Below are 26,161 nucleotides of genomic sequence, written 5' to 3'. Positions count from 1 at the left end.
TACATTGTGATATGAATAGAAATGCATGTTTGACTGTTGTCCACTTTCAAAGTCCACAATAGTCGGGCAGAAACCATGAATTGGCCTTCAGAGATGCAGTGAAACAGAGCAGAGAATGATAAATGTAGTCCTGGGCACTCACATGCATCCACTTGCATACTTATCACACGAATGCAGAGACATAGATTGATTACAGTCCGTAAGACTAAAAGTCAGAACAGTGATTGTGCAAACACTCCCCAATAATCAGAAAAACTTTCAACTGTGCCTCTAACTTTACACACATATGCTTTTCTCCCAATTTAATGCCAAATCAGAATAAATTGTGCTGAATTTCGTTAAGGCCTGTGGTCTGTCAGGACTCTATATTCTGCTCATGGCCTTTTCAAAGAATAACCCCATTGCTTTCCCTCAAATCTGAAGAATTTTACTGCACTTCCTTTAATCTGGCTCCACTCTGCCGCTGTTTCACTATCTGCAGCTGCCAAGGGGACATTATGTGTGTCTGTAAAATAATGGGCTGCAGAGAGCTGAAACTTGAGGCTGACAACAGTTCAGGAGGCTCTGACTGGACTCCACAGCTGATATGTCTCTTAGCTCCATTACATTATATTATCAGCCAACACTGAGGGCTCCTGTTAAATTAGACACTATTTTTCTGTAGCTGCAGGTAACTGAATGAAGCAAACATGTGCAGTCAGTAACTAAAGCACACAGATGGTCCTACTTTTGCTGCTTTCAAGAAAAGATTTTAATTACTACATTATTACTTGGAGATGTAAATGCTAGAGCTGCAGCTACTGCTTGTTTTCACTGTTGGTTCATTAGCAAACTGCAATCAGCCAGAGCCCAACAAGATGTATTTAATTTGTTTTACAGTATCTCTCATTCTTCACGACAGTCTTACTATATTTACACACAAGACAAAGAGAAGAACTAAATGTTCGTATTTCAGTAACTGCAAATGTTTGGTGATAAACTAAGACATTTTATAAAACTAGTTGCTAGTTTTTTCTTGGTAAATGTACTGAATGATAAATGGACAAAACTTTCCATTCTCAATAAATTCTACGACTCAGATTTAATGTTAGAACAGGTTGTGTCAATCTGGATGAGACGAAAACTAAGGGATCAGTTAAAGAAGGATGTGATGCACTTTTTAATTAAGCTTAAAGGTTAGGAAAGAGTTGGTAACTAAAGGCCAAAACATCATCCTGAAAAACTGCAATTCTTGTGCTTTTTAATCAGCAAACAAAGTTCCTGCTGTTAAGATACACCACAATTATTAGCTATGTAAAAAAAAAAATAGGAGATTTCCGTCTAATATGAGAAAAATTCCCATGAAGCTCCCATACCACCTTGTCTCTGTGAGAGGGCCTCTCTTCATCCTGCTGAGGGGCTTTAAAAGTTTTGATCGACATGTTTAAGTGAGCAGCTGAGGCCTAATCTGGGTTATTTTTATTAGCAAGCAGGCAATTAATAAATGCACAAAGTGGTGATGAAAAACAGCCTCCAATCTTTTGCTTCAGTGTCTACACAATGCTCTGTTGTTTCTTTCCCTGAAAACCACAGCGTGTTGCAGTTCTTCAGATGTAGTACTTACTGAGATATTCTTTGAGTACCAGAGTCTGAACCTTGGCCATGTTCCTCTCCCTCTGCAGCATCCGGTTTCCTTGGAGACACGGCAGAGGATGGAGGATGCTGCCTCCAGCTACTCCTGATCAAACACAGATAAGTAGTGAATGAAAGAAGATACAGGATTAGATGAAGCTCCCAGAACATACTGATATTTCTCTAATGGTATCAGGAGTTCAAGGGGCACTCCAGAGATTTTACATAAAAAGGTCAATTTACTCAAAATGTTTGTCAAAAATCTGCACTGAGAGGCTTGAAAGATGATGTGATTCAACAGGCAGAGAGGATTTAATGAACACTTGAGTCAAAGCTTGCAATATTTACAGTCTAGTCCCACATTATTCACACATGACAAACTTTAAGGTCATTTATATTTGACAAGGTTGCCTTTGGTTAGAAATGACATAAAAGAGTGACAAAAGACAAAGACATTGTGAGTTTAGAATTGTGGGATGTTAATGATAAATTTAAAATATTTCTATATTTTGTCACATTTTTTGAAAATACTATTTCAGTGGGTTTTTTTTGGCATCACAGCCTTTAAACGGTTCTTGTAGTTGCTGAACAGCTTTCTGTGGGCCTCCTCTGCGATGTTTTTGACCACATTTAACCATTTCTTGGCCACTTGGAAGCTCCAGTGCTGCCCAAGGTCAAGTTTTTCTGCAGACTAATGTTTTCTTACAGAACCCAATTATAATCTCTGTCCAAACAACTCCTCTGTCTCATGTGACCACAGTACTAGCAGATGTTGATTATTATCATGTCTGACATGTCTGTTGTCAATTCATTCAAATTAATTCAAAAACTAAATTTGGCACGGGTATGTGTAAACATTATCTTAACTTCATATCTAAAAATTGTTTTAATAGATTAGTACAAATGTTCTATAATTTATAACATACAAAAGTATACAAACCATACTTCTGAGACATACAATAATGTTTTTCTTCCCTTTATGCATATATAACACATCACAAAGGGTTCTAAATAGACAACTTTTCATTTTAAGACGTACGTTTAAAAAGTTTGGAACCACTATATTAGCTAACAAAAAGATGAACAAGTTCCAGTCAGTGCTCCAGTATACTGCAGTAAAATCATATGGTTGACTAATAAAATTTGCAAACCCTTGACAGGCATTAGGGCTTTAAACTCACCCTGAAGCATTTTCTTAGTATAATATACAAAGATGTACTCCAGATTTGATGATTTTTCTCAGGTGCAAAAAGCCTCAGGTGTTTATATTTTATTGAAAACTCTGCCGTGTCATTGAAGCAGTTAGGGCACCTTTTATAGTCTCACTCTGCATTTAAAAGTATCTGAGGTAAAGAAAAAAAAAATCTGTCTCCTGAAGGTTACATAAAATGTTAACAACAGCAACTCTCAGTAGGAAACATCACAGTGGGTCTCCTGAATCTTATATAAAGCACAAGAACAATGAAGGACTTTAATCAGAAAAGCAGCTTTTAGTTTAAAGAACAAAACAAACAAAAAAAGATGCCAATCTATTGACCTATAACTAGGAAGTCCAACCAATAACTGATCGATGCATTTGTTCAATATATTCCTCATGACCTCTTCTCCTCCCTTCTCTCTCATAGTCTATCATCAATATCCTTCCATGCTTTTTTTCATATTTTAAAGACAAGGAAAACATGAGTAGAAGAACCACAACTATCCAGCAAAGAAAACGAGGCAGAAAAAGATTTTTAATAAAGACCAGTCGGCAGTGTTGGAGAGTTTTTTTTTTTAAAGCAGACAAGTGGATAAACAATGAAACCAGAAAAAATTCTACTCCAATCAGACTGAGGAAGAGCTGTTTTAAGAGAACAGGGCATTTCAAGGGCTTTTCTTTGCAGTGTGGCAGATAACAAATGACTGCTAGATGTTCCCAAAACTACAAATATTGATAAAATACTGGAGCGCTCTTTAAATTTGATTACAGATCTGATGACAGAGGAGGTTTGCAAACTGTGTGGTTCACCTCCCCAGGGTTTTACTGGAGACACACATGCCATGTTGGTATGTGAGGGCCCACTTTGTGTGATTAACTTTGTCCTAGTTATGTATGTAAATTAGCATGTGCAAGCCTCTACACTGGATTAGTGCAGCACTTGAAACCTACTCTTAGTCACAAGCACACATTTGGTTAAATAAATGCAAAAACGGCAGGTCTGGTAGTGCTGCTCCTGCCTGTAGTTTTTGTTTGGTTAGTAAGTGCTTCGCAGGGGTTAATTTTGAGTTCTTTTGCAGTTATTTAAGGACATGTAGGTGTGGTTTTAAACTTCTAGTTACAAGTTCTCCTTTAGTTTATATTAGTTTGAGTAGTTTCCAGCGTTTCCTTCTTCCCTAATTTGAGTTGATTGATGTTGTTACTGCAAAAAGATTTTATCCTTTAAAACACAATTTACTTTGGTATTGTTATGATACTTCCATTACACCAGAAAAATTCTACCATAAATTACCTAAAACATTTCACAGAGATCCCTTGATAATATTTAACCTGTACCAACTGGTATCCCACGTCAAAAGTTTGGGATCACCCAGACAATTTCATGTTTTCCATTAAAATTCACACATTCATTAATGTGCTAACAGAATTGCACAAGGGTTCTCTAATCATTAATTTACCTTTCATCACCATTAGCTAACACAATGTACCACTAGAACACAGAAGCGATGGTTGATGGAAATGTTCCTCTGTACACCTATGTAGATATTCCATTAAAAATGGAATGTCTAGACTGTATTTCATATTAATTTAATGTTATCTTCATTGAAAAAAAATGCTTTTCTTTCAAAAATAAGGACATTTCTAAGTAACCCCAAACTTTTGAACAGTAGTGTGTATATATATATATATATATATATATATATATATATATATATATATATATATATATATATTTGTATTTTTCAGCCTCTTTCCTGCTCTAGACATACACAGGCAGCATTGACAATTGCAGATAAAAGGTCAGAGCATTTTGGTGGAAATTTTAGAGGCTCACTTCACTACACAGCACGGAGGCCGAATCAACAAAAGAGCAAGTTCAAATCTATCCGAAGATCGAGGATGTTTAGATGGATGACGTCTGCAGCAGCAGCAGAGGTTAAGGAACAGTTTTTCTGTCTTTCAGTTATTGTGTGGCTATCTATTAATATCATATGTGGAGATAATGACAGTGAAGTGACATACTTGGTGTCAACATGTCGATATGTAAATAGACACAGGCAAAGTTATCTTCATTATATATGATGGGGAACCAACACTGTCAGGCTTTGAAAACTTCAGGAAAAAAAATGGTCATCATCTTTACTCCCTCAAAGAGCTCATCAGGCCAAAGTTGCTGCAAATTAAAGAGACGACTAAAAGTGACAGTGGCTCACACAAAAAAACACACAAATGGCAGCACATAAATTACCTGGTGATGACAGCGACTTCTCTCTCAGCAGCCCAGAGACAGTTGCCATGGCAGCGGCTCCGTTGATCTGACTGTCTGAGTGCAGCATCCTGACCCGGCAGGCTCCAGAACCAACACCGTCTGAGCCCTGGACCAGCAAGAAGTAGACGCAACTCTCACCTTTCACCTCCACATCAGGCGCTGCAGGGACACAGGACACAACTGAAGTTAATACATGACAGAACATTTTAACAGCTGCTGCTTTCAGGGCAGGTTTCATCCTAGTGTATATTATTTCATGCATACATTTGAGGAATCTGAAGTGTTACAGCAGCAAAGAAGAGGGTGCAAACATTTAAGGAACATCAGTAGAAAAATAAACAGAAAATCTAGATAAATACTAGTTTAGATGTCCAAGTCCCTCTGGATGTGGAAATAATATTGCACATCAATTGTATTTTTGTATTGCACAGATCTTTTCATGAGTAGAACTACTATCACAGAAGTATTAGACTTTATTCATATTGCACAGATTCCTGAATATGTAGAAAAATTGATATGGCATAGAGTTTTTCAATGCACAAAATATTCATAATTCACAGCTCTGAATGTGTTGATATTGCACCTAAAAGAGGTATGACAGTATTTTACTGGGAGCAAGATGGTATCGCATGAAATCTCTAAAAACAGTTGATGAACTAAACGCTGTATATAATCTGTCTTTTTGCTGCATCAACAACATCTCCTCGAGGCTGTGGTTTTATCAGCTTCATCTTGTTTGATCATGTTTTTTCCACATCAGCTCAGTCCAAGACTTTACTATCTACATCAGTGCGGTTTTGGTTACCGATTGATCTGCAGAAGATGATGTGGTTCTTGTATGTGGCTGCCAGTAAACGAGGTCATGAAAATTACAGTTACCCAGCAAAGACTTTGGTCTCCTGGACAGAGACTCTCTCCAGCGCTGAGAGCTGAGCTGACCGGCTGCAGGCTGAGCGATGGGAGTGACGATACAGGACAGACTGAACAGAGCTCCCACCTGTAGGATCAAACACAAAACACTAATCTGATCTTCTATCAATCCTGAACAAGCTTGAGTGCAGTCATATCACATATTTACTTAATTTGAAATTACAACTTTCCGGAGCACAGTTTAGTAGCCGGTACCTTTCCACGCAGTGACCTTAGCTGGTCCAGCAGAAGTTTAGCTTTCATCGACTTCCCAGACAGGCCTCTGTTTGTTAGTAGTGAAGGAACCGTGCAATAACAAAGAGATGGGAGATTTCAGACATAACCGGGGAAAAAAGCTGCAATTTCTAACAGTAAAATATATATTTACACTCTCAGCTGTTTTATTTTTGTGCAGTTTGTTTGTATTGTATGGGGCTGAACAGTTTGGGGAAAATCTGTGATTTTTCTGACAAGATATTGTGATTGCAGTTTCATTTGTGATAACATTTTTAAGGCTTTGGTTCAGCTTTCATTGTATAATAGATTTAAAATGTGATGAAGCATTTCTACATTAGATACCATCAAAAGTGCGGCTGAATTTGTAAAACCTTTGATATGAAGTTTAAACATTGAATAACAAACAGCCAGAATTTACAGTCTTTTTGATTTGCTAATATTATTATTTAAATTGCTGTTTTCAATTTGAAATCGATCAACTGTTGAGCCTCAGTATCAATAACCAGTAATCTAAATACACAAGTACATTTCTCTTGCACTGCACAAATACAGGAACAATGCCATTTTCTGATATTTTTATTTTTACTTCAGAGGATGATATTACCCTTTCATATTTTTTTTGAAAAATTTGACAGCTTTGTTTACTTTAGAGATGATTTATTACAACAAGCTTTTAAGAAAAACACATTGTTATAGATTAAACCAGCGATTTCCAGCCTTTTTGAAATTTTTTATAAAAAACTTCGGGTGATCGGGGTCATATTTCAGACAGTTTTACCAAATAAAGAGCGATAACGGTTTTATTTCAATAAATGCTCAAAGCCTCCAATATCTCCCCAAGATTTGAGAAAAGTACAACTAAAAATACATTTGTGGATCAAAACTTTGTGTTTTCTTCTCCCATTGGATCATCTGACAAACCCTCAGATTTATGCAATGTCTCTTACTATAAAGCTTCAAAACCTAATAAAGTTATCCTGCGAATAATAATAAATCACTCAGAGGGACCAAATCACTACTTCTACTTGAATAATTTAACTACATTTTGCTCCTCGTATTCATGTACTCGTACTCAAGTAGGATTTTTTGTGCAGGACGTTAAGCCGCCATGGAGTATTTTTACTTTGCTGCATTGGTATTTTTACCACTTTGAACTAGAAATTGTGTTCCTTTGGTTCTCTTTTGAAGTATTCACACTCTCCCACACATGCACGCAAATAGACACACTTCACACTGAGGATACAGTTCAAACTGGGTGCTGGACATCAGGAAGCTGGGCAGCTCTGACAGATTAACCAGCTGAACCAAGTCCAGGACCGGAGCGAAGTAATGGAAGACCTGCAAATACAGAACACACAGAGAGGAGACGGGGAGAATAAATGAACCAAGGAAGGAAACAAACAACGAGGGTAACACACAGAGAGCAGCATTTAAAAACTAAAAAACAATCACAATGGTTTCTAAAGCAGCAGCTTCAGGATCTGGAGATTCAAGTGAGATGTTATGCAACTGAACACAAAATCTGATCTTTGTTCCAAATCTTCACAATAAAAACTTTTTTGTACATGCACATGGCCAGGTTTTAAAAAGAAGAAGAGGAGGGTTTGAGCAGAAATAAGTCATTAAGGACAATTAATTGACAACATCTACTAGGATGACTAAGAAACACTTATTTCCCTTAACAATTCATCTGCTTTAATTTTCATTTAACTGTTTGAGCCAAAGTCAGAATGACTCGATATCTTGTTCTTCCCAGAACAACAAAAGATTGACAATGACATTAAACAGAGAAAATGAGCAGCAAAACCCCAAATTCAACAAAATGTTTGGCAGGTTTCCAATAAAGGACTTGAAAAGTGATGAATTAATGACTAAACAGTGACGTTGGCTGACTTTGTGTAGTCCAGCTAATCAACTGATCAACACACTGTTGCTCACATTTTTAAAAAAGACCTACATTCCAACAGTCTGCAGTCGTCCCACTTATTTAATGAGCTCATTTTATTACAAGCAATCAATAATATATAAATCATGTGTCACATGAAAAACAGGTCATTTGTTAATACAGAAAATTACAAGAACACAGAGGAAAGCGAGAAATTTCAGTTTCATAATTTATTGATCATCGACCTGTTTAGAATTCAGAGTAACATGAACATTTTAATGATCTCTGTATAAAATTCCAGTTTCTACAGAATGTTTATTACTTCCCTGTCCAACCCAGTGAAGACTGTGACTAATGCAGCAAGCGGCACACAGATCATTAAGACATCCAATATTTAATTGTCCTTATTACTTAGAACCACTTGAAACTAATTTGTAATTATGTAAAATTGCATATTCCTGTGGTGGAAATGCTTTTGTATGATTAAACTCTGGTGATTCACAATGTAATTATGGCAAAAGTGACTTTGTTCTGATTGTTATTGTATTGATATTTACTGAGAAAAACCCAACTGATGATTAGCTCTATTGTTCATTGGCTCACTGTTAGATTGTACAAGAGTTCTCTAAATAGAGTAGGTTACTATGGAGGTTCAACATTCACTCTACTTTCACTAAAGCAGAAATATCATCAGGTACACATGTGAAGTCTCAAACTGCTCCGCCATAAATATAATGTAGTCTAGTACAACAGCACCTCAATAATGAAGTTGAATCTTCACCTCTCTGACAACTTAACAAAAACTGAAAATGGAGACGCTTCATAAAAGTAGAACTAAAGACATAGTTGTATTGGACTGCATTAGATTTCACATGTGCATCAAAGAGATGGTTTAGAAACATTGTAGAGGTGTGAACCTATTTAAAACGTCTCTCACACTTTGCAAAAACGTATTTAAATGTAACTCTAGGTAATGACGCAGCTTTTACAACTTTTTCTTGACAAACAGCTCAGTTGAGATGGAAGCTAGCTACCCCACCCACACATTTTGAAAGAGAGCAAAATGTCTTGTCTGAAGCCTGAGAAAATTCACTATGGTATTCTTACTCTGGTATTCTTATGCATCTGAGTATTTGGTGCTGTCACTGACTTCTTGCACTGTATTCTGTCACAAACCCTCCAAATTCACTGTTATCACCCCTGTAATCACCTCTTCTTTAAGTTAGCTATTGTGTGTATAGACTGGTAAAGACTTGGTTGGGAATCAATAAAAATGTCTTTAAAAACAAAAGGAAATGTTTCATTCCTGTTTAACAAGTTAACACAGAAATGTACGTCACATCACTAAAGTTACAGATCAACGGACTGTTGGTACAGTCCATTATTATCCATGAGGTTTGCCGAGGACAATGGGTGGACAGTGCACAGGACTTCTGGAGAATTTAGAACATCCCACTAGTGGAAAGCAAATCAAAGCACTTCCAAAGAGATGATTTCAATGTCAAGATTTTTAATGATGAGTTATAAAAGGTGTGGATGATGGAACATTAATTAGTTTTATCAGCATTGAAGAGTACATGTTTAAAAATTCTCTTTTAAATGAAAAATTGCTGTAATTTAAACCAGAGGAACTCGTCATACATCTATTACATGAGGCAGGCGTGAAAGACAATATGAGTGTATCAAATGTCTAACTTGCAAAGGTAGCTTTATCAACAAGATAGTTCAGAAACATAGCACAGGATATCGGGAGATTTTAGAATTTCCCCTTGTGGATAGGCCTCATCAACAGAAAGCAAAAGGCAAATGATAAATGTTGAAAAGTTCTTTTAACTGAAAAATCGTTGTGATGTTAACCAAAAGGAATATCCAAAAGTTTTAATCAGACTCCAGCGTTCCATCTTACTTGCAAAAATACATTTATTGCCGAGACGTTAGGGTTTCCAAAAAATAAAAGTACCTTTGCCAGTCAGACAGTGAGTCTGACTGAAAATTTAGAAAACAAATGTAAAAACGTGATTAAAAATAAGTAAATAAATAAAAAGGGGCACTTTAGCAAAGCCTTCTGTTGGAGTTTGTGTTATTGTAATTTTGTCAAGACTTTTATTTTCAACACAAATACATATGAGCTCCAAATATCCCTCTTACTAATATCTGACATTGATAACGGCTCTGAAAAACCTCATCGGTTGACCCTCAACTAAAACAATGTTTTATATTAACTGCAAGGACATTTCCACCATTTTCACTGCAGGATAAAAGATGTAGGAGTTTACAAAGTTTGAAGGTCAGAAAACTGTTTAAACCCTCAAAGTTTCACATTAATTTCTTCCAACAGGGTGGAGGCTCTTTTAAAAAGGACACACAAAGAGATTAAATATCACCATTTGAATATGTTGTAGGGCAGATGGATCTGTCTCAGTGAATTTTTTTTTAATACAATAATATAATATAATTAAAGGCTTCATTGACAGGAGCCAGTGGGTTCAACAAATATACTTTGAAATTTGTCAAATAGAAGCATAATTATGTTGATTTTGAGAAGAAAGCACCAATAATGACAGTGTAGTCTGTGGGAATTATAACATTGCACTTAGCTAAGCAATATTTTCTTCCCATACCTCACATCTCTCTTTAAATGTTGTTGTTATTGTAACCACCACTGCAGAATCCATGTCTCTAACTGTTTGGCTTACTAAAGTTCAAAATCAATGGCAAATGAATAAACACCCACATATCATGAATAGACCGTACTTGACCTCCTGACAGTAGAGTCTTTTAAAGAGTTAGAAAATGGTTTGCTTATGCAATGATGTTACTGTCTCAGTGTTCTGTTATCTGACATCTCCACTAAGCTAAGGTTTTATCCTGTTCATGCAAAACCATCAGGTGAAATAAAATGACAAGTCCATTCTCAGCATTAGTGACGTGGACACTTCCTTTTGCACATTAAATGCCAAACCTTCAAGTCAGGGAACATAAAGTAAAACACATTTATAACTGAAGGGGGCTTTAAAGATGTTTGTTGTTGCCTTGGGTCACTGCGTTTAATCATCACAGACAAACAATAATGAATCCAAGCTGTTGATCTGCACGTAGGATACAAGTTTAACAACAAGTTTATGTACAGCTCTAAATTATTCAAACCAAATTTATGCCAAACTTGTGATTAAAGTTAAGATATTGTGTTGGAGATACTAATGAGAAATTTAAACTATTTATACTTTTCTAAACGTAGGTGGTAACAATTCCATGTCTGAAATTGTTTTCCAATGGTCTCGGTCATATTTTTAAAAGTTTCAGAGCATTCTAATTCACTATAAACTGAGAACAGCTGATGTAAGTCATGGCTTAAACAAAAGATGTCAGTGAGCTGCCATCAGGATGAAATCTACACATTGTGGCTGCTCAAAAGACATTTAAAGGCTACAGTTATATCCAAGTGCTTTCAAGGGTCAGTGGCCACAGCACAAACGATCATGAAAAAGAACAAGGAGTTCCACACTGTGGAACCATCTCAAAGGGCTGCCAGGAAATAAAAGTGACTCCTGCAATGGAAAGCATTTTAGTGCCATTGCAAGGGTCGGGGCTGATGCAGACATCAGCACCGACACTATTCAGTCTGAGCAATTCTTTTACGCTCCAGCAGACACCGAACAAGGCTGATCTCCAAGCACGAATCTATTTCTCAAAGATAGGTGCAGGATGCTCACCTTTCTGAGTTGTTTGGTCACAAGGACGTGGTCAAAGAGAGAAGAAGCATTCATCCTCGAGAATACCATCCGCAGGGTCAAGAAAAAGAAATGCATCATGAGAAAAGAGGACGGCATTCAGAGTGTCGAAGAAAATATCAAGCAGTCTGCAGAAAAACTTGGACTTGGGCAGCAGTGGACTTTCCAACAAGACAATGATCTGAAACATGCATCAAAGAAATGGTCGGACCTGAATCTAATCAAGAATCTGTGGAGGAAACTGACGACCACAGTGACAAAGTGGAAGGATTCAAACCTCAAAGATCTCAAGTGGAACAAAATCCCAGAGGAGACATGCAGAAATCTTGTTAGTAATTATAGGAACCATCTGATTACTGCATCATCAAATAAAGGCTTTGACATTGATTACTGAGATGACTCATTCTGAACATGTCATTTTATCTAAAACATCAACAGCAGTACATGTTTAACACAGCTTCTTATCTTCTTTTGTCACTTGTTTATGTCATTTCCAGCCAGAAGAAGCCCAACGGTCAAACAAAACTTCAATCTAAACCTGTCGTGGGTATGAATAATTCTGGGACTAAGTAATTATCCTGTCAGTCAGTCCTGACAGTGAGGAGTCCTAATAGTTGTTGTCTGAGCACACTTCAGATTGTGTGTTTGTGTCTGAGTACAAGTCATTATACTGTCATTTATCCCAGCAGTGTAGAGATGTGATAGTTTTGTTGTCCCCTGAGTTGTTTTTAACATTTTCTGCCAAAACAATCATCGCCATCTGTTTCTCTGTACAGCGATCTGATGATATCACACACAGTCTCCCCGTCTAGCTCTCTGTGGACGCATAAATGAGTAGCAAACACAAACACACCTAAAGTGTGAAACTGTGTAGTGTGAACTGAATAATGAGCACACAACAGCACAAAAACATACTATCTGTTGCCAACCACAAGCAGCAGAAGATGGTTAGGACAAACACACAACACATAATATGCAATATAAAAAAGCCACTCTGTGTTATTTGTCTTGCAGAAAGAGCTAATGCTTCTTTTATTTCCTTAGTGTGTATATCACACCTCCTTTTAACTGCCTTTATTGCTAATCCAATTATTGTTAATAAAGGCTGCCAGGGTGCATGTATAGCCCATATCAGACTATAAATTGCTGGAGGCAGCTCCTGTGTGGTTTTATTGTTGAGCATATTAATCTGCATAAGAAAACTCATTACTGGACTATACTATGTAATGCAATAACAGTTATAAAAGGCCTTGTGGCTCTCTGCAAACATGCATCTTTAAACTACACACGACTACCAGATATTCTCCAAAGAAAAGAAAAACACACTCAGATTATAACTGCAATAACAGTTAGGAAGGTTCAATTAATTCTGCTTTTATAGATAAGTTCTTATTATCAATACAATTCATTCTGAGTTGTTGATTTGTTGCAGAGGCAAAGTAAAAAGTAGGGGACAACTCAGCAATTTAGAAAGAAGAGAAACAACATCCTCATTGTTATCTAACTAACAACTGCAGTAACTATACGTCACAATATTTATGTCTGAAGCTGAAAGGGTAAAGTCAGCATTTCTAATTTAATGGACTTTTTTGTCAAATGCAGTGAATATCTCCTCGTGGCCTGCTAGCTGAAGAAAACCTAGCACATGTACAGAGACCTGGCTCTGTAATTGGAAATGAAATGACTCAGACTGTATGACAAACACAAATAACAATTAAAAGCAACAGTAGGTATGTACTGCAGACATCAGACAATTCTTCCTAATCAGAAAGAACATTTCAGACAGCCACAACGTCATTACTCCTATCCACAATCTTAATTTGAGATACATCTATATTTTACCACTTACGTGTTCGTCATAACAGCTATCTACAATCTCACTGTAGCTTTTCAGTATGAGCACGTGGAAACAAATAACTCCACTAAAATCTGCTAAATAAAATATGGAATGCAAAATCTGTCAAAAGATGAAAAGCTGATAAAAGAGCAGTGACACATTCCCCGCAGTGAATCTCTTGGTCTACCCTCATGAGATAATAAATCTATATTCTAATGTCGTTTTCTTGCTGCAAGGTCGAGAGACGTACGGGAGGTCGGCACTCATTTGGCAGACAAAATACACCTGATTTATCTGACTGATGGTCCTTCTGTCACATCCTCCACAGTGTGAATAAAGGCCAACCAGGAAGTGACCCTTCTGAACTCATCTCCTTCCAGCCAAAGAAACTCTCTGTATGGAGCTCATTCTATTAGACTACTGCTGTAAGATGGAAGTAAGTGGGGATAAAAGAACAGCTGCAACCTAAACAAAAATTCTGTCATTATCTATTCATCCTGTCAATCAGAACCTTCCCAGGACAAAACACAGGCCTTAATCATAGCTGTTTTTATAAGCCATAGAAATGAACAACTCTCCAACACATTAGTTTTCAAAACAAGATGTCCTCGCTGACAAACCCTGCAGCTCTCTGGCAGTAGACTCTGCTCGCTCCTGTGAGGCAGCTGGAGGACAAATCTTTGTCAAAGAGGACAAAACTATGAATAATTCAACTTTCGGAAGCACAAAGTGAAACAAAATCGTGATTCTGTCTGATCACAGACTGGAGACAACAACCACACTGTCAATTCAGTGTGAACTGTTCCCATAAGTTCAGCTGGAGCCGGTCTGAAGGCAAACTCAACAAAAGGTACAGTGACATGGAGATTCTGGGAGATGGTGAAGGACTCACCTCCGACTGCAGCTGGTGGTCCGTGGTGGTGAAGGGAGTCTGCAGGAGAACAGACTCTGATACCTGATGCACCGGAGAGCGAAGAGAAAAGCCATCGAAGCGAAGCTCTGACACATACTGAGACAAACACACAGAGGAGAGAAGATGATGAATTAATCACAAACTCTCTCAGTCAGTCCAACTTCAGTTAGAAGTTAAATGTTGGAGCTCAGAGAACAGAGAAAGTGTTTAGCCTCACTGAGACTGATATTGACGTTACAACACATCATGCATCTGGAGTCATTTGTCACATATTAACTTAAAATAGATGTCTTTTGTTCTTATCACGAGTCCGCTGAGTTAAAGGTATACACAAACACACACACATTAGACACACAGTACACAGCAGAAATAAAGTGGTGTTGGTTGTTCTCAGACAAGCTTTTATTCCTTGAGCATTTTCCTTTGTTCCAACTCTCTCCAGCTGTGAAGCTTCTACTGACTGACTGCTGGAGCCCAGTAACTTCTGAAGGCTGCAAGTCAGAAAAGGTCATTTTAGTGAAGGAGAAGCTGCATGTTTGTCTCAGCAGAGAGCAGAGACGACTGCAGAAAACTTCTGACAAACATTCAGCGGGGTATGATTCAACAGCTTTCATAGTCAAAATTTGAGGCTAAAACCAAAATTAGAAAATCAGATAATCAAGCAAAATTTTCCTTTTATAATAATCTGGACAACATTAAATATTTTTGATAAGAATCGTTGCAATTTATTTGAATTGTGGTCAAGATGAGTGCTGAGTGGGACATTTTACAGCTGAAAAATTATGTTCTCATCACTCTATGGTGGACAGAGAAACGATCTCACATCCTTGGCAATTGTGCACATTAATTTGTTTATGCTCATCAAACATACAGAACAGTGGCTCAGCTCTGTACACTTGTGTGGCTGCTACAAGGGACGTAAGAATTTGCCATCAAGTCCACGTGTTTTGTGGACTTGGAGAAGGACTTGTGATGGTTATGCAGGAGAACAGAGGTAGCTGCTACAAACCATCCAGTCCTCGTACAGCCAAAGTCAGCTTTCTGTTTGTGTTCTCGGTACAAAGTCAAACTCATTTCCGGCCAAAGTTGCCACTTGTCTCTGGTCTGGTTTGTATTGTTCATGCACAGGATCTCAAGGAGCAGCCAGGGGAGAGGAAGGGCGTCCAAACTGGGAACCTCAGAGTCGCATCTTAACTTTTTGCAGATGACGTGCTTCTGTTGGCGCATTGGGCCGGTTTGCAGTCGAGTGTGAAGAAGCCAGGATGAGCATCAGAAACTGGGTGAGCAGCTCAGACATCCAGAGGGAACAGAGCCTCTGCTTCTTCGCGTTGATGGTCCCAGCTGAGGGGGTTTGGGTATTTGATTAGCATTCCTTCTGGGCACCTTGCTTTGGAGATTTTCTGGTCCTAACCAGTTGGGAGGAGACCCTGAGTAGATCCTTAACTCAGGGGGGGATTACATATCTTATCTGGCCTGGGAACGCCTCGGGATCTCCCAGGAGGAACTTGAAAACGTTGCTGACGAGAGGGACAGTTGGAATTCCTGCTTACCCTGCTGCCACCAAGACCCAACTCTGAATAATTCATCTTATCTTAACAAGCGGAAGAAAATTAATGCATGGATGGATAACAGAGTGTCTAGGATGAGCTAATATTAGGAGATTTGCTGGTCAGGCTCTACTTCATGTTCATGTTTCCTGTTTTTCTTACTGCTGACAGTCAAACATTTCAAAAGGTCTGGATCAAACAAAGCAAAACCCCCTGAAGGCTTAAAACTTTTTCTGAGTAATGTTAAACATGCTTTGCCCTTCTTAGTTCTATAAATGGTAATATTAAAGAAATGCAAGACTCTGGCCTGTCGCAAATGAAACATATTCATGTGACATTCTTTATAAAGCAAGCATTGCACATTAAGATGGAACTTTGCAGCAGTTTCACAATTCCTCAGTTGTGCATCCATTTTTACAGTCATTATAAAATGGCAATTGAAAGTCTCTGCCAGATTAAAAAAAACACCACCAGTATGAAACATGCAGGGAAACGCCACTGTGAAACAGATTGCTGATTCTCCCCAGAGAGCCATGAAAGAATAGCACAAAATTGGCCAGTTCTGTCCAGAAACGGAAAACTACTGCACCTGCCAGAGTTGTCCACATAATGAAAAATAAAGACAAGTGGGCATCAAGTAATCTCCAGAGGAAAGAAATGCTGTCATCTCACCTCAGCATATTCACTCTGCCAACAAACTGCTGTTACCTGGAGTAAAGCAGCTAATTAAGGTAAATGAATGTAAATAGGTATGTGGACACTTGAACATTGCACTCATATGAGGTCTTTGAAGCTCAAATTCCATAATGGGCACTAATCTGCTGTTAGAACAGTGTGTTTTATAGTTTTCTCACAAGATTCTGGATTCTGACTGCAGGGATTTGTATTACTGGGTTGGATGGGGTTGATGTCAGGGTTCTTTGCAGACCAGTCGAGTTCTTCTACACTAAACCAGTAAGACCATTTCTTTATGGACCTGGCTTTGTGGACTGGGTAAGTGTCTCTCTCTCCAAACTGCTGCACAGAGATGGAAGGACAATACAGTCTACTCTATAGCACTGAGGTTTCTCTTAGTTGAACTCAAATACCATAGTTTGTGGGCTCGAGTATCTACAATTTTTGGCCACAGACAGACTTTCCCATCCATGAAGTTAGAAAATAAAAAAGGATTAAATGGACGGCACCTAAATTGCAATTTTAAAAAAAAAAATCTTAATTGAAGTTTTATTTTAGTGTCTTGCCTGAAAACAGTCAGCATGTAGAGCTGCTATCCCTGTAATTAGTGCACATCCCTCTGTCTACCTGACCCACTGCAGCCCCACATACAGGTGCTATCTGTTAAACCCATTATTTTCATCTGAATACAATTTTACACTTAAAACCCGTGTGGAGTATTAAAAACATGTGTTCTACCTACAGGAAACAGTGTTGTTAACTAAAGGGCCAAATTTTACGGAAACATTTATGTTTAATATTGCACATGGTCCATTTTTAAATAAACTAATAATAAAAAAATATATATCCAAGTGTGCTTAAAAAAACAAAGAAAAAAAAGCAGCATTCTCTTTCAGCTTTCAGACCAATTGAAGCGTATTAGCCTGAATTTGTTTTAACCAAACAGGTTAGATGCGAAACCACAAATGTGCACTGCAGATATGAAATTATTTAATCATTGTGCTGCTGTGGATTAAGTTATCTATTATAATAAATAGGCCTTGACTGACTGGTTGATTTGCTCTCATAAGATCAATGAGTTTGTCCAGTCGGCACTGTTATGTTCATAAGGAAAAACAGACTTCTATTATGAATCCATTGCTTCTGGCAGTGGGAGGAAAAGACTATCTGCAAATACTCCCATGTTTTCACAACTCCGATGTCATGCAACCTGATGGAGACTGCTGGGTTTTACTTTTAGTGGAAGTTTACTCAGATTCAGAACTCAGAACTACGTGACAACATGTCAAACAAGTCGTTGGTGTGTCTGCATTGTGTTGTCTCTTCACAGACTCAATCCTCATCATCCTCATGTTATCGTTCTCAAGAATTTGAGCTATCAAACTGTTGGCTGTAGAAACTTAGAGAGCTACTGATGTGTGTTCCAGTTTTTTATATTGTTACTGAGTTAAGGGAGGAGTCATGTAAAGTATGATTCCGATGTGTCACCAAGCAGCGGTTGTAGGCCAGTTAAAACACCCTGAAGACAAAAATGATGAAAAAGAGCTTAACGCCACGACCCAGCGCCACATTTTAGAACCCTGTGTGGTTCTGTTTTCTTAATCCCACAATTACTGTCCAGTCTCACAATGCATGCTCCACTCAAAACATGTAGTTATACTGTGTAGTATTAATAAAGAAATGCAAGCCTTTCAGTAATAACATGGCAGAATTATAATTCCAAAATTACATTCATAAAAATGTGATATTTCATGGCAGTAAGAACACATTTCATACATTTCTCAGTAGTATCTTGTTTAATATGTGAAGGAAGAAGTGCTTTAACTTTGAAGGACTGCACGTGTCGACCCAGAGGTCAGATTTGAGCCTATTTTAAATGCATTCGTTGGCATGACGGTGTAACAAAGTCTAGTTTTCCTCTGTTTTTGTCAGTGACATCTGGTAAATGTATCCAAATGTCAGATTAGCCTTGAACTGAATTTGCATTGTAAAATCTTTTTAAAATTTCTTCTCCATCCTTCTAGTTAGTGCTAAATCCTGAACCAGCAGCTTTTGTATTTTTGTGCACCCACAGTGAAGGTAAAACACTCACTCCTGCGAAATATGTTGTGGTTATTTTTTTTACAATCTTTTCATGTCTTCAGCAATTATATTCTAAAATGTAAAACGTGTTTAGGAACAAATCTTTGAATTTACTTGACATGGACTTTATAATTAAGTACAGATCAGTGCTGTACCTGCATGTCAGTAAGTACAGACTGAAACTGGAGGCATAACTGAGGCCCAATAATCGATGGCAGCCAACTTCATAGGGAGTGATGCTGGGTCAGCTCTGCCAAGGAGATGCCAGCAGGACGGAGACATTCCCATAACCCCTCAATGACCTGCAGTGATTCTTCCAGATTCATTCAGCAGCAGAGGAGAACTTATTCCAAAGTGAGTCAAAGATTCACTCAAATTAAAAGGAAATACGTTTTAAAAAAATGTACCCTGTGGCCTTGTGTGCACTGCATGAGTAATTTCATATGAAAAGGATCAGAGAACAAACGCTGAGGCATGAATCCAGTCTCCAAACCATGATTAGCCAGAGAGGCTTCTTAAGGAAACACTAGCTATGTCCTGCAGCCTACAGAAAACACTGCTCATAATAAAAAGCTCTGGGCAAGCAAGCTGGTAAGTTCAAAAGGACACAGCAATCTTTCTCATGCCCTCTACAGTACTGGTCTCAAAGCTGATAACACTAAATCAGCTGTTTCTCTCCACAGCTTTACCAAACATGGCTGTTTCCTTCACTGTTGCACAAAGACTTTTGGATAAATGTCTGCTGTCTTCTCCTTGGCAGGAAAACCAGCTCCCACATACCCACTTCTCTAAATGTCTTAATATTGGTGGAGCTGAAAAACTGCTGCTATCATTCTACTGGAGGCTGCACAGTCTGTCCACACAACCATCTTAAAATCCTTATTCTTCTTCTCCCTAATAAGCTGGAACCTTCGGGACCCCCACAGTCTGTGTATGTCAGAAGACCAACTCTGCTGCATCTGTACCAATTACATAGTTTTTTGCAGCAGAAACTAACACTGCTGGGCAGGTCATGTTTACTGTACACGAGGCTGAGAGTTTAGGTAAAGTTTCTTGTTTGTATCCGTCTTCATCTTTCTACACTAAGCACAGAAGAAAAATGTGAAATAAATTATGCAAAAACAACCATTTCCTGAACGTTGCTTCCACACTCCGCCATTTCCTGCTGGTATGTTTTATCAATGGAGCTGCAATAAATAATCGATTAATTAATTGTCAACTTCAATATTTTGCTAATCAATTAATCAGTTGGAGAAAAAAATGTCAAAATTCTCTAATTGCAGCTTCTTAAATTTGACTATGTTCTGTTTTTTTTGCTCCTCCATGATGTCATCTTGAGCTTTAGGAAAACCTGACCATTTTCTGGTATTTGATGGATCAAACAACTAATTGAGAAAACAATCGAGCCTGAAAATCAGCCTTGTTCTCCCGCAGAACATTTCTTGTTTAGCACTCAGATGAAGCCCTATTCGTCAAACAGTCAAATAGCTTTAGGAACGCTTCATCTCTGCACCTTTCTCCTCTGGATTAGAGGAATGCAGTGCACAATTTCATTAATAATACATTTCTGGAAGTGACAATCCGACACTTACTCGGTCATTCCCAGAGTGTGAATGTCTCTCTTTAGAGCCGTTTTTTCTGGCACAATCCATTCTGTCACTTTCATGTGTACATCTGAGTGCGAAACAGCAAGCGACTTGTCTGGGAGCAGGACTGAAATTAATGATTATTTTCACTGTCAATTAACCTGGTGATTATTTTATTGGACTCAATTAGTCCATTAGTTGTTTGGTCTATAAATTGACAAGAAATTCGGAAAATGTCAAACAGTGACATTTTCCAATGTGTTGTTTTGCCTGAAACCAAAATATATTCAATTATACTATCATAGAAGAGGAAAAAAAAGAAAATATGCAAATTATAGAAGCTGTATTAGAGAATTATTATTATATTACTAGACTTCATTTTCTCAAAGCATTTACTCAACATGATTAATTATCAAAACAGCTGACAATTAGTTTCATAGTAAACAACTGATGAATTATTTGTTGCAGCCCCACTGCAAAGATATTCAGACCGAACCCTTACCTTCCTCTCTCTGATGACCAGGCCTCCCCTCCACATCTCCCTGCGGTCGATGCAGCTGTCAAGGCCGTCAGGTTCGACCACACCAGCGCTCAGGGAGGAAGCTACTTTCTGCCATCTGAAAGAAGAAAAACAAGGATGTTTCAGTGACCTGAGGTGACTTTATTCCCTGAGCTCTGATTCATGCCATGAATCTTCAGTTTAGCCACAAAAAAATACAGTACAGCAGCAATAAAAACCTGAGGGATTGTGTTCTGTTGTTATTTTGTCATTAAGCCTGCTTCTGTATAAATGTTACTCAGAGTTCTCATCCATTACTTCAAGTGGACGCAGGCTCATATTTATTCATCTAACTCCCCCTAGTGGGAAACTGGAAGCATTTCAATGAAAACTGACAATTCACACAAAACTGCACTATTTTTTTAGGATAAACAAAACACTGTTCAAAACAAATGTAAATAAAAGTACGTAAAACTTGAATGTATGTGTGCTCTTCATATAAATACTTTGACTATCTCCACTGAACAAACTAATATACTATTAATTAAATAACTTAGTCCGTAGTATATTAAAGATCATTAAAATCGTAATAACACGTGTATTTTTCATGACACCTGGCAGTGTGCTGTGTGACTATGGTGATGTTAGCAGCGTGCCAGCAGGACATGTGTTTTAAGGCTCCCAGCAGAGGCAGCAGGTCTTTAACAGGAGGAGGCTGTTCAGCAGAGCCCAGCACCAGAACGTCCAACAAGGCTTTACCTGAGGGAGGGAACAAACCAAAGAGGACTTAATTAGAGTTTCGGTCCTCCCCCTCCAGCTTTTTTCCCCACATTCATCTCTGTAGGATTTCAAGAGGAGTCAGCTGGTCAACACATCAACACCACCTTTTTAACAAGTCGGTAGAATCGCTTGTTTTCAACTCAAACTTTCAGTCAGTGGTGGCACCAGCTCCTCAGGCCACCTAATGTTGTAGAGTAACTGCTCCCTGTGGAGGTGGTGAGCCAAGAAAAGTTCTTTAAACAAAGTGAAACATCACTTCAGGTGGGAGACTTGTTCAAAAAGAAGTTGGAGCATTTTCTCAGTGGTGAGTGCATATTTATGCAGCACAGAAGTACAGAAACTTTTTCTACACAGCAGGGGGATTTTCAGAAACTAATTGCTTGAAATCAGGCTCTTACAACACAGTGGAGAAGTTTTAATATCCTTCTTATTGGCAGCTTACTGCTAAGACAAAATTCTCTCTTGAGAGACTGCTCTGTGCTCTAAACATTTCTCTACCAGTAAACTGGACAATCGCTGCTCTGCTTGTTAAAATGGAAGCAACAGACGAGCTGTGCTATACAGATGAGCATAAAAACAGGAATTCTATCAGAAGTAGTGTTTGGCAGCATTTAGGATTCAGCACAAAAGAGATAAAAGTCATGTAATTCAAATAAACTGAAATGAGTTTTGTAACAGCCCTGATGAGCCCACAGTTAACACCAGCAATACAATGATAACACGAAGCTACTGAATGTAAAGAAGTGCCAGCTATGGATTAATGAGATGTACCTGGAGGTGGCAGCTTGTCTGACAGCAGATGTAGACCTTCTGCAGCCTCCTCCAACAGCCTGTTCAATGAAGATATTCACAGGAAGTCATTTGAACTGGCACATTTAGACTTTGGTTGTTTGGGACGCATGAATGATACGTTCTTCATGGTATCTTTTTGACTGTCAAAAACATGCATTAGCAAAATTATCACAAATATCAACCTCCTGATTCAGCTACAATAACAATATATTAGATTAAACATAAATCTGCTGTTTTAAGATGTAATTAGAGGTTGATCTTGGCATCAGGTGGAGAAACATCATCAGTCACTTACTCTATCAGAGCAGCCTGATCGACCTTTTGGTCCGATGCCTCCAGATTACTGAGACATTCCTCCACAGCAGAAGGTTTCTCCTCCTCACTGTCACTTCTCTGATGTCCTGGTCCCAGCTCTTCCCAGTCTGAGCTGCAAAACTACAAAACACCACATGCATTTAGGTGTAAAAACAGAATTTAAGCTTGTTCTTCTTTATACATGTATAAATAGTTTCAATTGTCAAATCCTTGTACATTTGTTTATTAGATGCTGCATCTATTAGCCCAAGTCAGTTAAAAAGGGTGAACATGAGAGTCAAAGTGGATTAAACACCTCATTGATATACAGATGTGATGGATGAGGAACAGTGTTTATAGCGTGTTGGAAGCTTTCTGTGAAGGTGTGTGTCTTGTCATTTTGCAGGCAGTTTGCAGTACATCATGACTTTGGTAGCTTTGAGGAAAAAAACATTGACACTTGACTCATCACTGTTCAAGGACAAAGATGAACAAGCAGATTTGCAGTGGTGTATTATCAGAATGACTGAAAACACAAAGGCAACAACAACACTGGCTTATATATATCATTTTATTTGTGTAAAGCTGAGGAAGTGTGTTCTATTTCACTAGAAACCACAACTAGACAACTGCATAGTTAATTAGTATTTTATTCAAAACTTAAAAATCATTTTCAGATCTGGGAAGACTTTTCTTATCTATAGTCACCTGTGGCATCACACATGTAATAAGGCTGTAAGCACAAACACCATATTCATGTCAAAGCTGTGTTGAATCTTCTCACCTGTGTTACTCCAAGACAAGCCTGAACAGCAAAGTACCACCTCTGAGCTGCCGGGCTGCCGCTGAGAGAACAAGCTGGAAACACACAGTGAGAAACAGGTTAGTAAAGTTTGGAATAACAACAGCATCTGTGTGGGAGCCAGACTGACAAAGGATGTCCACAATTATTCCTAGTTATACAGTATTTTGCAAAAGTCTTGGGCCCCATTAGGTTTACTGGTTTAGTCAGCTTGTAATGAGCACACTTGTGTATTTTAAGTCTCTTTGTTAAGATCCAACAAGAAAATACAGGAATATGCACACAATATTAAACAATTCAGAACAAAAAGACCTCTACAGGCTTAGATCAGCATTTAGATTGACCTTCTTTTGCTCTTAACACATCTTCAACTCTCTTGGGTTGACTGCCTCATAGTTTTCTTAAGTAACTTATTGGTAAATTATAGAAATCTTCTATCAGCAGTTCTTCTTTGGACTTTGTGTGTTATTTTTCCTTTGTCCAGATGATCCCATACAGTTTCTAGAATATTCAGGTGTGGACTCCGAAGTTCAGTCCACCCCTGTCAGTGAGTTATAGGCACTCTTTCTTGTAACTCTCTTCTCACATATTGTTGACAGCTGGTTCAGAACACTTCCTACTTTGATTCATTGCTCCACAGGACTCATTTCCATTGACCTTCATTACAGTCTTTGCTGTCCTTCTACTGAGTTAATTTGGGATAAACTGGGCATCAAGATGAAACTGCTAGATGTTGAAAAAGTTCTTTTCTAGACTTTCACCCTCTCAAAGAACAAACTCTAAAAAGCTTCTCATCAGACACTGACAGTTTTCTTGGCCTTCTACCCTGTTTTTATCCTTCACCTCTGCAGATTGAGCTTGAATACCACATGTTATCCGGTATGTTTGCCGAGAGAGGTTGTGCTGATGCAAAATTATGTTTTTCCGTCTGTCACATCGTATAATCTCTAAAATTTGGAATGAAATGATTTGACTAAAACTTGATTTTAGAAATTGGTAAGATTCTAGTGAGTTAATCTCTTACCATATGTCATGCTCAACATCAAATAGCATGGGCTAAGACCAAACTCGGAATCATAAAAACCTTTCAACATAATGTACAATAACACACCGGGAGACTGGTGCAGGAAACCTCATTATTTGCGCCAAAAAGTTGAGGACATGTTAGGTTCCAAGGAAAGAATCACAATAAATATTTCACACTTTAGCCTGGTAAAACAATTTTTATGATTCTTAATTTTTGCTTTTCATATTGTGCAGATATTGTCAGTATATCAGGGTTGCACCTTGGTACAGAGACTGATAATGCATATGTAAGCTCATTATAACTCTGCGAAAACAACAAACTTAATTGTGACTCCTCCTGTGATAAGTTACTGTACCTGGAAACACAGAGATGTTTCTCACTGACTCCTGAGCTGAGATGTCCACAAGTTTGTCATAAATCTGCTTTAGTGGCTCCAAACCTGCAAACAACAACTGAGCTGTGAGTCTTCTTAAAACAGATTTAATTAGGACTGAAATATACATCAACAGCACTTTTAGTGTTAGCATGAGAAAGCTAAACATCCATGCTGAAAACAGCAGTGCATGATGCTAACAACTCATATTCTCCAAAGTCCTGTCAGTTAACACTTTAACTAAACACTGTTTGTGTTACTTTAGAAACGTCTGACATGAGAACAACCTGAAATGTTTACAAGAAAACGAGTTATTTTAAGGCTACACATTGTCTAAACTAACAGCTAACTACACTGGGTTTAGCTGCGTTGACTTTAGCAAACTAAGTTTTGGATGTCGATTAAAACTCACATTTCAAACAGTCCGTCGTCTCCTCATCAGTTTGGCAAAAGGAAATAACCAACACATATCGGTCCATGTCGGGTAAACATTCGTGAATTCACGGTTTTTATGAATTTGTGGAGATATTTCGGAGATTACGAGTCTCCGCTCTGTCAAATTTCCCACCAGTTCTTCTTCTTCTCTACAAAGTTAGGAACTGGAGTTCAGAGATACCAAAGTGCGCCGCCGCCCCCTGCTGGACAGACACTGAACTACAGCATACAGCAGAGCCCACAATTATTCATACCCATGCCAAATTTTGATAGTTATATATTTTTAAAAATTTTAGTTTTTAATTATTACTCTTTCATTTTATTATTAAAAATGTCATATCTATAATCATGCCCACCCCTTGAAATTGTTTTTGAATCTTTTGAGAAAATGCAGCTTTTATTCCAGTCCAAGCGGTCCAGGCAATCTCTAGGTTTCTTACATAGCTATAAATCAAACCATAAATTATCAACAGATGATCAGTAGTTCTTTAGTCAGTAAGTAGTCAGTTCCATCATATAATACGGTAGTGTCTGGAATTATTATTACGTTAGGTTATTCTACATAAGCCATATTATTTACGATAGTGTAGTAAAGTAGTATTTTATATATTTTTGTAGGTTTTCGTCCACAATCTGAAAAATAACTCAATAATACTGCAAGGTCTTAACTGCATTGCTT

General features: G+C 38.0%; 1 protein-coding gene across 1 annotated transcript in view; it reads right to left on the bottom strand.

Moving 5' to 3' along the window:
* mtbp (MDM2 binding protein) overlaps positions 1 to 25,624 on the bottom strand; it is a 42,039-nt gene extending 16,415 nt beyond the window's left edge. Inside the window, exons 1-13 of the mRNA XM_023287334.3 lie at positions 25,460 to 25,624; positions 25,030 to 25,113; positions 23,630 to 23,703; positions 22,847 to 22,986; positions 22,531 to 22,589; positions 21,594 to 21,738; positions 20,983 to 21,097; positions 14,570 to 14,686; positions 7,468 to 7,562; positions 6,204 to 6,270; positions 5,958 to 6,075; positions 5,058 to 5,237; positions 1,604 to 1,717 (exon numbers count right to left, since the gene is read on the bottom strand). Coding sequence (XP_023143102.2) covers positions 1,604 to 1,717; positions 5,058 to 5,237; positions 5,958 to 6,075; positions 6,204 to 6,270; positions 7,468 to 7,562; positions 14,570 to 14,686; positions 20,983 to 21,097; positions 21,594 to 21,738; positions 22,531 to 22,589; positions 22,847 to 22,986; positions 23,630 to 23,703; positions 25,030 to 25,113; positions 25,460 to 25,526 — 1,375 coding nt within the window. The 5' untranslated portion in view covers positions 25,527 to 25,624. The remainder of the gene's footprint in view (positions 1 to 1,603; positions 1,718 to 5,057; positions 5,238 to 5,957; positions 6,076 to 6,203; positions 6,271 to 7,467; positions 7,563 to 14,569; positions 14,687 to 20,982; positions 21,098 to 21,593; positions 21,739 to 22,530; positions 22,590 to 22,846; positions 22,987 to 23,629; positions 23,704 to 25,029; positions 25,114 to 25,459) is intronic.
* Positions 25,625 to 26,161: the final 537 nt, after the last annotated feature.

The sequence above is a fragment of the Amphiprion ocellaris genome, chromosome 9 (genome assembly GCF_022539595.1).
Source record: "Amphiprion ocellaris isolate individual 3 ecotype Okinawa chromosome 9, ASM2253959v1, whole genome shotgun sequence".
Taxonomy (NCBI): Eukaryota; Metazoa; Chordata; class Actinopteri; family Pomacentridae; genus Amphiprion; species Amphiprion ocellaris.
This window is presented reverse-complemented; position numbering and strand designations above follow the sequence as displayed.